Source organism: Danio rerio, chromosome 13, assembly GCF_052040795.2.
Source record: "Danio rerio strain M-AB ecotype USA chromosome 13, GRCz13ab, whole genome shotgun sequence".
NCBI lineage: Eukaryota > Metazoa > Chordata > Actinopteri > Cypriniformes > Danionidae > Danio > Danio rerio.
Window position 1 is genome coordinate 27,035,541 of NC_141033.1, and position 13,787 is coordinate 27,049,327.

At 42.6% G+C, this 13,787-nt stretch overlaps 1 protein-coding gene across 5 annotated transcripts; it reads right to left on the reverse strand.

Annotated features, from left to right (window-relative positions):
* Positions 1 to 4,884: 4,884 nt before the first annotated feature.
* On the reverse strand, positions 4,885 to 13,487 carry LOC147834205 (uncharacterized). 5 transcript variants are annotated; one of them, XM_087279378.1, is made up of 11 exons: positions 10,359 to 10,520; positions 10,213 to 10,265; positions 10,077 to 10,138; positions 9,896 to 10,002; positions 9,184 to 9,244; positions 8,920 to 9,060; positions 8,787 to 8,828; positions 6,510 to 7,991; positions 6,249 to 6,418; positions 5,257 to 6,171; positions 4,885 to 5,165 (listed from the first exon to the last, which is right to left on the reverse strand). In XM_087279378.1, exons 4-8 carry the CDS (start codon positions 9,991 to 9,993, stop codon positions 7,938 to 7,940), a joined length of 396 nt encoding a protein of 131 aa, XP_087135504.1. In that variant the 5' UTR covers positions 9,994 to 10,002; positions 10,077 to 10,138; positions 10,213 to 10,265; positions 10,359 to 10,520; the 3' UTR covers positions 4,885 to 5,165; positions 5,257 to 6,171; positions 6,249 to 6,418; positions 6,510 to 7,937. The 5 variants fall into 5 exon arrangements, with proteins under 5 accessions (XP_087135504.1, XP_087135506.1, XP_087135507.1 ...); XM_087279380.1 differs by lacking the exons at positions 4,885 to 5,165; positions 5,257 to 6,171; positions 6,249 to 6,418 and adding exons at positions 8,160 to 8,581; positions 12,729 to 12,859; positions 13,374 to 13,487 and having other exon boundaries at positions 6,755 to 7,991; positions 8,659 to 8,828; positions 10,359 to 10,476; XM_087279381.1 differs by lacking the exons at positions 4,885 to 5,165; positions 5,257 to 6,171; positions 6,249 to 6,418 and adding exons at positions 8,160 to 8,581; positions 12,729 to 12,859; positions 13,374 to 13,487 and having other exon boundaries at positions 7,202 to 7,991; positions 8,659 to 8,828; positions 10,359 to 10,479.
* Positions 13,488 to 13,787: the final 300 nt, after the last annotated feature.

Genomic DNA, 13,787 nt, shown 5'->3' on the forward strand with positions numbered 1-13,787 from the left:
AGCTTAGCTTCACAGCTGAACTGATGAGCTCAGTAAGGCTATATCAGTTTGCTGTTGGAGTCAGCTCCTCAGAATTGTTGCTTCAGACGCGATCACGAGACTGAAGACACGCAATCTGCCAACCTGATTTCAAGTTTACTCACCAGTGCAGGGGAGACGCAACAGCAGCGGTCGATCTGGCATTCCTGTCCCCTGAGCATTTCGCTGGTGTGCACAACAGAGCAGTTTCCATTTAAAGAGGCAGATTCCTTAAGTGAGCAACAGTCAATTAACTAGTCTTTTACAAGACGCTGTTCTGACTGTGTGTTTCTGGATGCGGTGGTTCCTATCTCCGGATGATGGGCACTGGTATCGCATGACAGGTCTGGGGGTCCAGCATGTTGATGCCCTCACTGTGAGGGCATGGCTGTTGCACAGCTGAGATCGCGGCTTCAGCCACCCTCATTGCTCCCTGTGAAAGCGTTTGCACGCGTTCAGATCTGAGGATCAGTGGGGGTTTATCCATCGCCTCCCGGCCCACGGGCCCGGCCCCACTCCTTCACAGCGTGCCCCATCCAAGCTTCGGGTGGTTGTGCGGTAACAGAATGGGCTCGCTTCCATCCTACAGGATGCAATGCGAGGTTACGGTTCTCGAATTAGACAAAATGGCTGCGCTTCCTGGGCTGTTTCAGCAGTGCGGTTGGAGATAGCTTGTCCCTCAGTCCCACTGCTGGACCGACTAGAGAGTGTGACGTGGGGGCTGATTTAAGATGAATCTTCCAGCTCCAGTCTGCTTCTTCCCAGGGGCGCATAGCGATCACACGGCCTCCTGGCTGTGCTGCACAGGGGCCGTTCTTCCCCAGGCTTATGTGTAAGCTTCGCATGGTGATCCACTATGCTCTCATGACCTTCAAGTCAGCCACACATGCCCTAGGAAGGACGATGGCAACATAATGGTCTGGAAATGCCACCCTCGCTTATGCTGAAGATTTGTGCTGCGTTGACAAAGTACACTTTCTTAGTGTGTCCATATCCCAGGTAGGCCTTCTCGATGACACCGTCTGGGACTTCACCCAGGAGTCCTTGGTGGTGAAATATCAGCCATACACGATGGAGCAGGTCATCCTCAGAAAATTGCTCTATCAGACCCGTTCGCGCTGGCCGTTCCTCGCCGAGTGCACTCTTCCCGTGGCGCCAAAATGCTTCACCATCACAGACTGACTAAGTGAACGAGCCGAGGCCCTCCGCGAGGAGTTGACGCTCCCGTCACAGGTGGCCTATAAGTTCAGTTATCGGACCGCAAAGCGAACCCGAGGCGGGCCGCTGGGAGAGGAAATGGACCATTCTTTCCCAGGTGGAGGCCGGGGCTCCCCCGTGAATGTAACAATCCCAAAAGAGCGGCTTTTCCTCCCTCTGCCTTCCAGCTCTTAGCTTTGGTGCATTTCGTCACAGATTTGAGGGCGCCAGAGGATGACCTCCTTTCTCGCACCTCCAGCCACTCCGCGGGATCCTGGGAGGAAGGTAAGAGTCAACTTTTTATTTTCACCTCTTCCTCGGGACACTCTGCTTCCCGGGGTGAGCACTCCGAAGCTGCCCCTCCGTGGGTACGTCAGCGATCGTTCCGGTGATGCAGCTTATTTGGACTCTTTCAGCCTGGTTAGCGCTGCTCAGCACATTATGGTAGCTCACGTGGGTGTTCAGACTCGGCCATGTGTTTCAATTTACTGTTGGCCTCCCGAGTTCAAGGGTGTGTATTTAAGCAATTATTTGCTATGCCACCCCTGTCTCGCGTGAGAAGATTGTTATCCTCCTAGCTAAGGATACAATCAAGCTAGTCCTCCAGCCAAGATGAAGAATGAGTTTACCCCTCCCCTTCATCGTATCCAGAGGGCGGTGGATTATACCAATCCTATCTGCGCGTTTTGATCTAGCTTCTGTTCAGGATGCCGATCGGGATGCTTATGCAGAAACGCATTACCTAGTGCGTGGATTCGTGGGATTGCTTGCAGCTATAGACCTGAAGGGCGATCACTCCAGGTCTCGCTGTCTCCCTTCTTATAATGTGATTTTTCTGGTGTGCGACGGGGGGCCGAGCATGGTAGTAAAAGTTCTCCCATTATGGCTCTCTGTTTCCATGCGTGGAGAATGCATCTGCATTTTTGATTATTCATTGACTGTGATATTTTTTTTTCACAGGGTGTATGTCACCATGCTGAGTCTTCGCACCTTCAGCCCCTGGATGGATCTTGCCATCTACGGGCCTAAGTACCCAAAGCACATGTGTCTATATATGCTGTCATTTTGACAGATGCTTCCATTTTGGGCTGACGGGTTGTGCGAGCAGGCAGCTGCAGGTTTGTAAACCGAATCCCCGTTGCATTGGCATTTCAACTGCCTGGAGCCGTATGGCATTGTTTTTCGCTCTTCGTCGGGGATACATGTGTTGATTAGGATGGTCAGCACGGCTGCGATAGCGTACATCAACCGTTTGGGTGGTGTGCGCTACCGCAACATGCTCGCCATCTGCTGCTCCGGAGTCTTGCGGCTAAAAAGCTACGCGCCGTTCATATCCCGTACAAGCTCTCCATGCCAGCTTATATGCTCTCAGGACCGTTATGTTTCTGGGAGAACAGAAACTCCACCTCAGTACATTCTAGCTGTTATGGGCATGTTTCAGAGAAGCCGAGGTCCGCCTGCTGTTTCTCCCGAGCGGCCCTTCGCTGGCTGCTTTCCCAGCTCTGCACAAAGGCGCTGGCTCTCAGCTGGCCCAGGGTTATGCAATACGGGTTACGTCTTTTCCCCAGTGAGCCTGCTCGCACAGACACTGTGCAAGGCCAGGGAGACGAGGAGCGGGTCTCGCTCGTTGCGCCTCTCTGGCCCAACCGCATCAGAGTTTCCGGAATCACACTCCTCGTGATGGCCCTCCCTGATAAATTACCCAGAAAAACACTTTCATTTTTCTGGGACAGGCACCCATCTGGCACCCATGCAGTGCTCTGGAACCTCCTTGGATGGTTTCTAGACAGAGCGCGGTGGACTTAAGTGACCTATCAGTGTGATGGTTAACACAGTCACTCAGGCTAGGGCACCCTATTAGTCATGCCAATGTTCTGCAGTGGAGTCTATTCGTTGTGTGGAATTCTCTCTGAGAAAACCCTCGGACATGCCAGATTAGTGTTGTGTTTTCTTCCTACAGGATAACTGGAGCACAGGCTGTCTCCCTCCACACTGAAGGTTTGCCGTGCGATCATCCCCATTCTAAAATACTGGGGATGGAAGCACGCTGGGTAAGCATAACCTCATCAGCCCGTTTCTCAGAGACGCATGGTGCGAGATGGTTATTCCATCCCCGCTCACTCTTCCGCCCCCTTGGGATCTCTCTAGCCCCAAGGGTTATGATTAAATCCGTTGAGCCACTCGATCAGTATCTAAGTTTTTTGTCCTTTAGGCAGCTCTACTGATCGTACTGATATCAGGAGGGTTAGGAATCTGGTGGCATTTTCAGTCAGCGAAATGTTCCAGTAACCTCGGTTCACCTTGTTTCAAGGCTCCTACTGCCTCCTTTTAATATGAGGTGATGAGTGCCTTTCCTCCCGATTACTGGTTACACCGGTCAATCATGAGGAAATTAAGCTCTATGTCAATAAACGCTCCCTAACCAGGAGATGCGTGCGCATTTTCTATTCTACTAGTAAGTTTCCCTTTTTGGGTGAACCCTAGAGAATTCATCCGAGGCCCCCAGCACCTGACTCAGCGGAGGAGTCGAGTGCATGGCTCAGTGTGTTGTCTGTCATCTGGTCTACCTGCATACTGAGGTTCAGTGCCAGCTATGTGCATTCCCCTGTTTTGTTGATGCCATATGCATTATTTACCACTGTGTGTTCCCCCTTTCAGGCGGACCCGTGTCTTCCCTAACCGTTAACCAGCTTATCATATGTAGCACTCCCCCTCATTAGGGCTAGTCCATATGCTCAATTACCATTAAGTCTTCCCCCTTGGGTAGCAGGTGATCTCCGCAGCGTCTCCCCCGTTCGGGGACTGGCACGCTTTCCCAACGAAATGTCGTATTTTTAAAATTCCTAGTCTATATTAGCTAGGTAAAAGTACATTACAACCCCCAATCTAATTCTTATATTTCCCATGTAATGGTAATATTTTTGGCCTAGGGGACGTTGGAAGGTTGCGCTTTTGGTGATGTCAGTGCGCTCACGCTTCGCTTGGCAAACTGCATATTAGGAGCGTGACGGGCTTAGCTGCTGTGGTGTTTTCCATACTGCATCCCAAAAGTCTGTTTATCTTCAGCCACACGTTGGAGTTCCCTTATAAAGGGGAACGTCCTGGTTACGTCCGTAACCCACGTTTCCCAAATAGGGAACGGAGACGTGTATCTCCACTGCCACAGAACCTGAGTTTCAGGTGTGGAGTTCAGCTGTGGAGCTAACCTCTGCCAATTCAATTGGCATTTCATTGGCCCATTTTCTTATCTTCAGAAGTGATTGGTCATCTGACGTACTCATAAAAGTCTGTTTATCTACAGACATGCGTCTCCGTTCCCTATTCGGTGAACATGGGTTAAGGACGTAACCAGGACATTTCCAGTCATTGCTGAGGTGTGTAATTCCAAAAGACAACGACAGGACTAACAGAGCTCTATGTGATTGCTGAACTCCAGCAATGGAAGATGTTCTCCAGTGTTCTTCAGATAAATCTCCACAGATGCTCTTGTGAGAGTGTCCTTTTGCCTGCTGTGTGTCCATTACTCGAAAAAGAAACACCTGCCGCAGACAAGACAACTAGCTAACCATCTATGCCCACCACCACCCCCTTCCTCCGGGAAGGACATCTATTTTTCATTCATTCATCCACCCATCCATTCAGGAAATATCTAACCAGACTATCAGTTTTCAGTCATTGCTGAGGTCTGATTCCCCAGTCTAATCTGCAAAAGACAAAAACAAGACTTGATCTCCAGCAATAAGCCAAATGTTCTCCAGCGTTCTTCAGATAAATATTCACCATTCCGCTTGTGAGGCTCTCTCCTCTGTCTGTTGTGGTTCCATTACCTACAATGTAAATAACAGCCACAGAAAAGACATCTATCTATGCCCACCACCACCCCCTTCCTCCTGGAAGGACATCCATATATGCACCATCTGTGTGTTTCCCTGTTGCTCCACATGCTCCAACTGCAAAGAGAAAGATATCAAGTCTTCAATTAATCTTAATACATTGCTTTGGAAACTAACTCCATTGTTCAATCAGTTTAAGCAGTTCTACCTGTTTCCTGACCTCCAGGTCTTGAAGCATATCTCCTGCCTTTTGAGTCTCTTTCTTCTGCTCCACTTCAATCTGCAAAAGACAAAAACAGCCCCAACAAAGCCATACCTGCTCCTCTTCTGCCTGCTCTATCTCCATTACCTGAAAAAGAAAAAACTCACACAGACAAGGCCTAATTCCTCATCCAAACTGATTGCCACTCTTCAATCTTGCAAGGACGTCCATCCATGCACCCATCGACTGGATTTTTAAAAAATTCCTGACCATCAATTTCCAGTCATTGCTGAGGTGTGTGATTCCCTTTTTCTCCATGTGGTCCATTCCAATCTGCAAAATACATTAGAAAGATATCAAGTCATTCATTTATCTTAATACCATGTTTTCCAGCTGTGTCTCTATCAGTTCAGCTGTGGAGCTAAGCTCCGCCAATTCAATTGGCATTTCACTGGCCTGTTTTCTTATCTTCAGAAGTGATTGGTCGTCTGACTCACTCCCAAAAGTTTGTTTATCTACAGACACACGTCTCCGTTCCTTATTCGGGGAACACGGGTTAAGGACGTAACCAGGACATTTCCAGTCATTGCTGAGGTGTGTAATTCCAAAAGACAACTACAGGACTAACAGAGCTCTATGTGATTGCTGAACTCCAGCAATGGAAGATGTTCTCCAGTGTTCTTCAGATAAATCTCCACAGATGCTCTTGTGAGTGTCCTTCTGCTTGCTGTGTGTCCATTACTCGAAAAAGAAACACCTGCCGCAGACAAGACAACTAGCTAACCATTTAAGCCCACCACCACCCCCTTCCTCCTGGAAGGACATCTATTTTTCATTCATTCATCCACCCATCCATTGAGGAAATACCTAACCAGACTATCAGTTTTCAGTCATTGCTGAGGTCTGATTCCCCAGTCTAATCTGCAAAAGACAAAAACAAGACTTGATCTCCAGCAATAAGCCAAATGTTCTCCAGCGTTCTTCAGATAAATATTCACCATTCCGCTTGTGAGGCTCTCTTTTCTGTCTGTTGTAGTTCCATTACCTACAATGTAAATAACAGCCACAGACAAGACATCTATCTAAGCCCACCACCACCCCCTTCCTCCGGGAAGGACATCCATACATGCACCATCTGTGTGTTTCCCTGTTGCTCCACATGCTCCAACTGCAAAGAGAAAGATATCAAGTCTTCAATTAATCTTAATACATTGCTTTGGAAACTAACTCCATTGTTCAATCTGTTTAAGCAGTTCTACCTGTTTCCTGAGCACCAGGGGCCTCATGTACGAAGACTTGCGTGGAAATCTTACTAAAACATTGCGTACGCACAAAGCTGTAAATGTGCGTTCGCAGAAAAAAATTCAGATGTATGAAACACTGCGTACGCCGAATCTCACGCATATTCTTTTGTACATCCGAATGAATGTGAAACTGAGCGCAACATGCACGAGCGCAAAACCCCTCCCTGCCTCCTCCCCCGTATGAATATGCTAATGACTATGCTAATGGCAAAACCCAACGAAAAAGCAAAGGCAAAAGCAAGCAAGAAGAGAAACTTTGAACAGAATGTGAATTGGTGGTGCTCCTTTCGGAGGTAGACAGGAGAAAAGCGGTGTTATTTGCAAGTTTGTTCTCCGGAATTAACAACAAAAGAAAAAAAATAGAGTGGGAGAGTTTAGCTGATGCGGTTAACACAGTTGGGTCTGAACATCGCACTGAGTGCATTAAAAAAAAAAGAAATAGTGTAGTTTATAGGTGTAAAATGTTGCAGCACTCGCAACAGTCTCAGTGGCGCGCTCCTAAGACGTATGTCATCATGTCTTGACACGTTCGAGCATGAACTCGGCTCGAATCCAGCGTCTGATGAACTATTTCTTGTTTTTTCCCCCGCTACATATCAGATTTTGCCTACTATTTATCACGAGAAAGACAAGTAGGAATCATTAATAAGTTTGTGCATCATATTTTATTTGCACATTTATTGAATGGAAATGTTTCTGATTCACGCATGCAAATTCATCTTCAGATGGTGCCTTTATAGCAATGTGTGTGCAGTAGATCGCTCAGATTACATTGGGAAAACAGGCGACCGCTGCAAATTGTGCTTTAATGTTTAGCTGCTCAACTGTATGGTATGGAAATCTTATTTACCTGCTAGATCGATGAACCCGTCTCATACAGCTGCCATTGCAAGGCTCAGTCACTTTGTAGAGTGCAATTTAACACAACTGCCTCTAGGAGTCGCCAATGGAAATAAAACAGACACGCACAAAAAATGTGCGTACGCCTGCCAGAAAGCTGCCGTGAACCTGCGCACATTCCCACGTTCAGTTCATTGTTAGTAAATCCAAACGTGAGCGATTCTGAGCGTGAAACTTGGCGTACGCAAAGTTTTTGTGCGTACGCAGCGTTGATACATGAGGCCCCAGGTCTTCAAGCATATCTCCTCCCTTTTGAGTCTCCTTCTTCTGCTCCACTTCAATCTGCAAAAGACAAAAACAGCCCCAAGAAAGCCATACCTGCTCCTCTTCTGCCTGCTCTATCTCCATTACCTGAAAAAGAAAAACCTCACAAAGACAAGGCCTAATTCCTCATCCAAACTGATTGCCACTCTTCAATCTTGCAAGGACGTCCATCCATGCACCCATCGACTGGATTTTTAAAAAAATCCTGACCATCAATTTTCAGTCGTTGCTGAGGTGTGTGATTCCCTTTTTCTCCATGTGGTCCATTCCAATCTGTAAAATACAATAGAAAGATATCAAGTCATTCATTTATCATAATACCATTTTTTTCAGCTGTGTCTCTATCAGTTCAGCTGTTGAGCTAAGCTCCGCCAATTCAATTGCCATTTAATTGGCCTGTTTTCTTATCTTCAGAAGTGATTGGTTGTCTGACGCACTCACCAAAAGTTTGTTTATCTACAGACACGCATCTCCATTCCCTATTCGGGGAACGTGGGTTAAGGACGTAACCAGGACATTTCCAGTCATTGCTGAGGTGTGTAATTGCAAAAGAAAACAACAGGACTAACAGAGCTCTATGTGATTGCTGAACTCCAGCAATGGAAGATGTTCTCCAGTGTTCTTCAGATAAATCTCAACAGATGCTCTTGTGAGAGTGTCCTTCTGCCTGCTGTGTGTCCATTACTCGAAAAAAAAACACCTGTCGCAGACAAGACAACTAGCTAACCATCTAAGCCCACCACCACCCCTTCCTCCTGGAAGGACATCTATTTTTCATTCATTCATCCACCCATCCATTGAGGAAATACCTAACCAGACTATCAGTTTTCAGTCATTGCTGAGGTCTGATTCCCCAGTCTAATCTGCAAAAGACAAAAACAAGACTTGATCTCCAGCAATAAGCAAAATGTTCTCCAGCGTTCTTCAGATAAATATTCACCATTCCGCTTGTGAGGCTCTCTTTTTTGTCTGTTGTGGTTCCATTACCTACAGTGTAAATAACAGCCACAGACAAGACATCTATCTATGCCCACCTCCACTCCCTTCCTCCTGGAAGGACATCCATACATGCACCATCTGTGTGTTTCCCTGTTGCTCCACATGCTCCAACTGCAAAGAGAAAGATATCAAGTCTTCAATTAATCTTAATACATTGCTTTGGAAACTAACTCCATTGTTCAATCTGTTTAAGCAGTTCTACCTGTTTCCTGAGCTCCAGGTCTTGAAGCATATCTCCTGCCTTTTGAGTCTCCTTCTTCTGCTCCACTTCAATCTGTAAAAGACAAAAACAGCCCCAACAAAGCCATACCTGCTCCTCTTCTGCCTGCTCTATCTCCATTACCTGAAAAAGAAAAACCTCACACAGACAAGGCCTAATTCCTCATCCAAACTGATTACCACTCTTGTATCTTGCAAGGACGTCCATCCATGCACCCATCGACTGGATTTTTTAAAAATTCCTGACCATCAATTTCCAGTCATTGCTGAGGTTTGATTCCCTTTTTCTCCATGTGGTCCATTCCAATCTGTAAAATACAATGGAAAGATATCAAGTCATTCATTTATCTTAATATCATTTTTTGGAAGTTTCCTCTATCAGTGTCTCCAGTCTGATTCTGTTCTAATACTAACAAATATTATTAGCAGCTATAAATAAATACTCCACAAGACGACAATCTATAAACTTAGAATAGTTAAACATGTTACAATAATTAGTAAAGCTGTCAATAGAAAAATAACTTTGAAAATCTGCAAATGTTGAACAGGCAGACAGCATAAACTACAAAGAAATAATACATCATTGACCTCTTTGCTAGTAAAGAAAGGATTGAATTCCTATCTGCTTGTTAAGGGTGATGTCATGTAAAGCTGCTTCCGGGACCAAATTGCTCTATCAAACTGTATGCGGAGACCCTACAAATGTTAAAAATAAACATTTACAAGTGATGTAAAACTTTCAGAAAATCACTATATATATATATAATCCATGCCTAATATCCATGTCTTTGATGTAGCAAATCCAGAGACTTTAATGTGTGATATGGCTAAAAAGAGGTCTTAAACGAATATTTTCTCAATTCAAATGAGTAGTGGCTTGGACCTGGTAACACTATTTCATACGTCATGACTTAACAAGCAGATACACAGTCAGAGTTGATTCTAAGATATCAGTTTACTTGCGTTTCCTGTGTCTTCCATGTCTCTCCCAGTGTGGTGTCTCCTGGTTCATCGTCTGGTTTTCATCCTGTTTGCCATCTGTGGTATCCATGTCCATTCGCCAAGCCTGCACAGTCAAATATCCAGTTTATATTTATGGACTTATCCTCCACATCAACATACTCACCTGCTTATACTCACATGCAATCCTGTAAATAAACATTGTTTATATTATTCATCTGAATCCCGTCTCTTCTGTGACACTGTAAAAAAATAAATTGTTTATAAAATGTTTATGAAGTTGATTTGATTCGACTTAAAAAATTTAATGCTGTACCTAATTTATTAGGATCGACTGAAGGTGTGTTTCCCTGTTTCCTCCGTGCCAATCTGCCAAAGAAAAACATATCAAGTCTTTAATTAATCTTAATACATTGCTTTGGAAACTAACTCCATTGTTCAGTCTGTTCAAGCAGTTTCTACCTGTTTCCTGAGCTCCAGGTCTTCAAGTATATCTCCACTGTTCCCCTTGTGGGTCTCCTCCTTTTGCTACACTCCAATCTGCAAAAAACAAACAAAGGCCGCCCCAACAAAACCCTCCCTGCTGTTCTTCAGCATTTTTAGATACATGTTCTCTTGTTAATCTCCCTTTTTTGCCTGCTCTCTATTGGCTGAAAAAGGAAAAAACCTGACACAGATGAGGCTTAACTAACTCTATACCATTGGTTCTCTAAGTGGGGTACGCAGGCGTCCTTCTAGTGATGCATGAAGGAATCACAGAATAATAATAAAAATATATGAACACTCTTTATAATACCAATGTGATCAGCATTGGCTGTTCTCTGTACTGACAAGCATACCGTTGTGATTAGTATGTTTAGTGCATTATGTCATCAGATGCTAAGAAACTGTGGAGCTTTCGAGCAGATAAGTGCTAGAGAAGTGATTTTGCAGACCAGTCTTGCAATAACTGCAAACTCAGGAATTTCCTCATGCTGCATCATTGCTAACGTGTTCATAGTTGTGTAAAATAATGTGTGTTTTCGAAATACTTTGTAGCCTAAAGTCAGTTGCTTTGTAAATAGCCAAGCGATGTGGTTTACAATTTAGTTTGTTTCCTCAGATTTAAATGAATCTGGATGTGATTCAAAAGGTGCAGAACATAGACTCAAGCAAATTTGTCATATTTAAAGCTTGGAGAAACACAACAATGAAAGTTAGTCTCTGTATGCACAGACGGAGCGCTTGTACACTGTACCCGAGTCGGCCTGAAAACAGTGGTCAGGTGCAGTTTACGCAAACTCCACGATTTACTAAAGTTATGATCGAAATTCCACCAAATCACTGAAATACGGCACTATTTAATTTATAAATGACATATGAATTGGTCAAATGGTGTATTTATAATCACTGGCTGACTTTCTGACACACATATTGTAAATCATGCGCTGTAAGCAGATTTGATCTCTCATTTGAATATGTAATTGTAAAACATACATTTAAAATACAAGTTCATGTTTAGATTTCAAGGGTGAGACAGGGAATAGTTGTGAAACCTACAATCTCTACAACCAGGTACTAGTTACAAATCAGTTGATTCACTTCACACATGCTCACATTAGTCCCCATATGAAAATATAAAGTCCTGTGACAGACACAGCAGATATTAGACAAGAAAAACTACATTCCAGCTAAGTATTATTTTTTACTTAATTATTTTTGAGATAGCAATGCCTGTGTGTCTGAGTGTGGATAGCCTATATTTGATCCACATGGTTGATATTGTTTTAGCTGTTATCTGCAAAGAGAAGATTTATGGCCACATATTGCTGTTTCAGTTGTAACAACAACACTCTTGCTAATAACATCAGTGAAAATGTTACCACCAACCCCAAGCAGAGTTAAAACTGTATTTATATGATTAATTTCAGTATTCCTATAGCTCTTGAAAGAGAAAGAAATCAAAGTAGTTTGAGTTTAGTGTTTGACCTCTGTGGGCTCATAAAGCCTGCACACACAAATAGTGTTCAATAGTTGAAGCTGATGCACATTTGCACATTCTATTCAGCTTTGTAAAAAGACGCACAAATGATACTGAAAGCTTAATTTTGATTAAAAAGATTTCAAATCCTTTTTTTTGTCATAATTCTTATTTTATAATGTTACATCTCACCCCGGTGGAAATCATAACTTACATCTCACTACAGGGTGTGTTACAACTAACCCAGACTGTGGGGTCAATTGTAACATTTCACTCCTCCTGTTTGAAACTAAACTGTTCACATCTTCTGTTCTGCTGCAAATATAATGTATATGCAATTTAATAGCTGACACTCTTAACTCAAGATCTCAAAGATATATAAAGAAATAATACTACAACTATCCCCTGTCTCCTGTATACAAATATGTCATATGCACATGCAGCGTGTATTTCAAAATACATCAAAAATTGTTTATATTTGATATGAATATGATGACTTATAGATTCATGAGGTTCAAGCTACATTTCCAGGTTTTGATTAATATCTTCTACTATGCTAATACTTTACTTTTAAGTACAGCATTTTGTTTATTTAATTTTTACTTTTTATGAACAGTACCGATTTAAAAACTTTTAAACGCAGTTTGATTTAAATGTAAGCACAGTACAGTGTTAACGTTCAGACTATTTATAATGTTTAAAGAGGCTGACATTATTTTGATGGATAAATCTGCTTTGTTTTTGAACTGTGCTGATTAATAAGGCCTACTTCGCTGCTATATTTCAATGCTAGTCATTAGGTGGTACTTGGAGAGACAAATTTTTTCTGAGTTGAAAAAGTTTGAGAACCACTTATTTATACCAAACACCACCTCTTTCATCTTGGAAGGGCGTCCATCAATGCATCTGTCCATCTTGTTTTTTAAAAGAAATTCCTGACTATCAATTTCCAGTTGTTGCTGAGATGTGTGATTCCCTTTTTCTCCATGTGGTCCATTCCAATCTGTAAAATACAATAGAAAGATATCAAGTCATTCATTTATCTTAATACCACTCTTTTGAAGCTTTATCTATCATTGTCTCCAGTCTGATTCTGTTCTGATACTAACAAATAATATTTCGCAGCTTTAAGTAAATACTCTACAAGAGGACAATATATAAACTTAGAATAGATTAATGCATTACAATAATTAGTAACACTGTCAATAGAACAAATGACAATGAAAATCTGCAAATGTTGAACAGGCAGACAGCATAAACTACATTTTTAAAATTTATTTACATTTATTTACATATTTTTTCAAAATCAAATAAATATATTGAAAATAAATATAAAATTCAACAATGCAGCAATCTCCAATTCCAACCAACATTCAGTACGATCTACAGTCTAACCGAAAAAAGATGTGGAAAAACTAATAAAATATTCTGAAACGATATGACAGAGAGACCAAAAGCACATCGAAACAACCAAATATAATAACCTAAATTACATTTTTAGAAAGATCTTTACATACCGCCCAATGTCAGCGATGGCCAGAAACTTAATGCAGGTCACACCAGTTTCTCAACGTCATCGACGGTTTTTCGAACACATTCTTTTTTAGAACGCCACTGAATATGGTAACCACAGCAACGCCACTACGCCGCCTTATTCAATTATCTTAAAGGTGCAGTGCGCAATTTTCGTAAAGCACTGTAGAATATAATAATAATAATAATAATAATAATAATAATAATAATAATAATAATTTTAAGTATGTGGGTCCCTGTAACACTATCGTTTGATTATATTATCTTTTGAGTAAATAATAGCAACTTTGATTCTTAGTTTGATTAACTTTTGTATGTTTATATTCTATTTTATGCATGTGTGTCTTATTTTTCAGACATATTATATAATCTGTATCTAACATGTATGTAATCTCTGA

Coding starts and splice junctions, on each gene's coding strand:
- LOC147834205 (XM_087279378.1), bottom strand. CDS start 9,993: ATGGACATGGATACCACAGATGGCAAACAGGATGAAAACCAGACGATG. Junction 9,061..9,183: donor GCAATGACTGGAAATTGATG/GTCAGGAATTTT, acceptor TTTCTTTTTCAG/GTAATGGAGATAGAGCAGGC. Junction 7,992..8,786: donor GAAACACACAGATGGTGCAT/GTATGGATGTCC, acceptor TGTATTTTACAG/ATTGGAATGGACCACATGGA.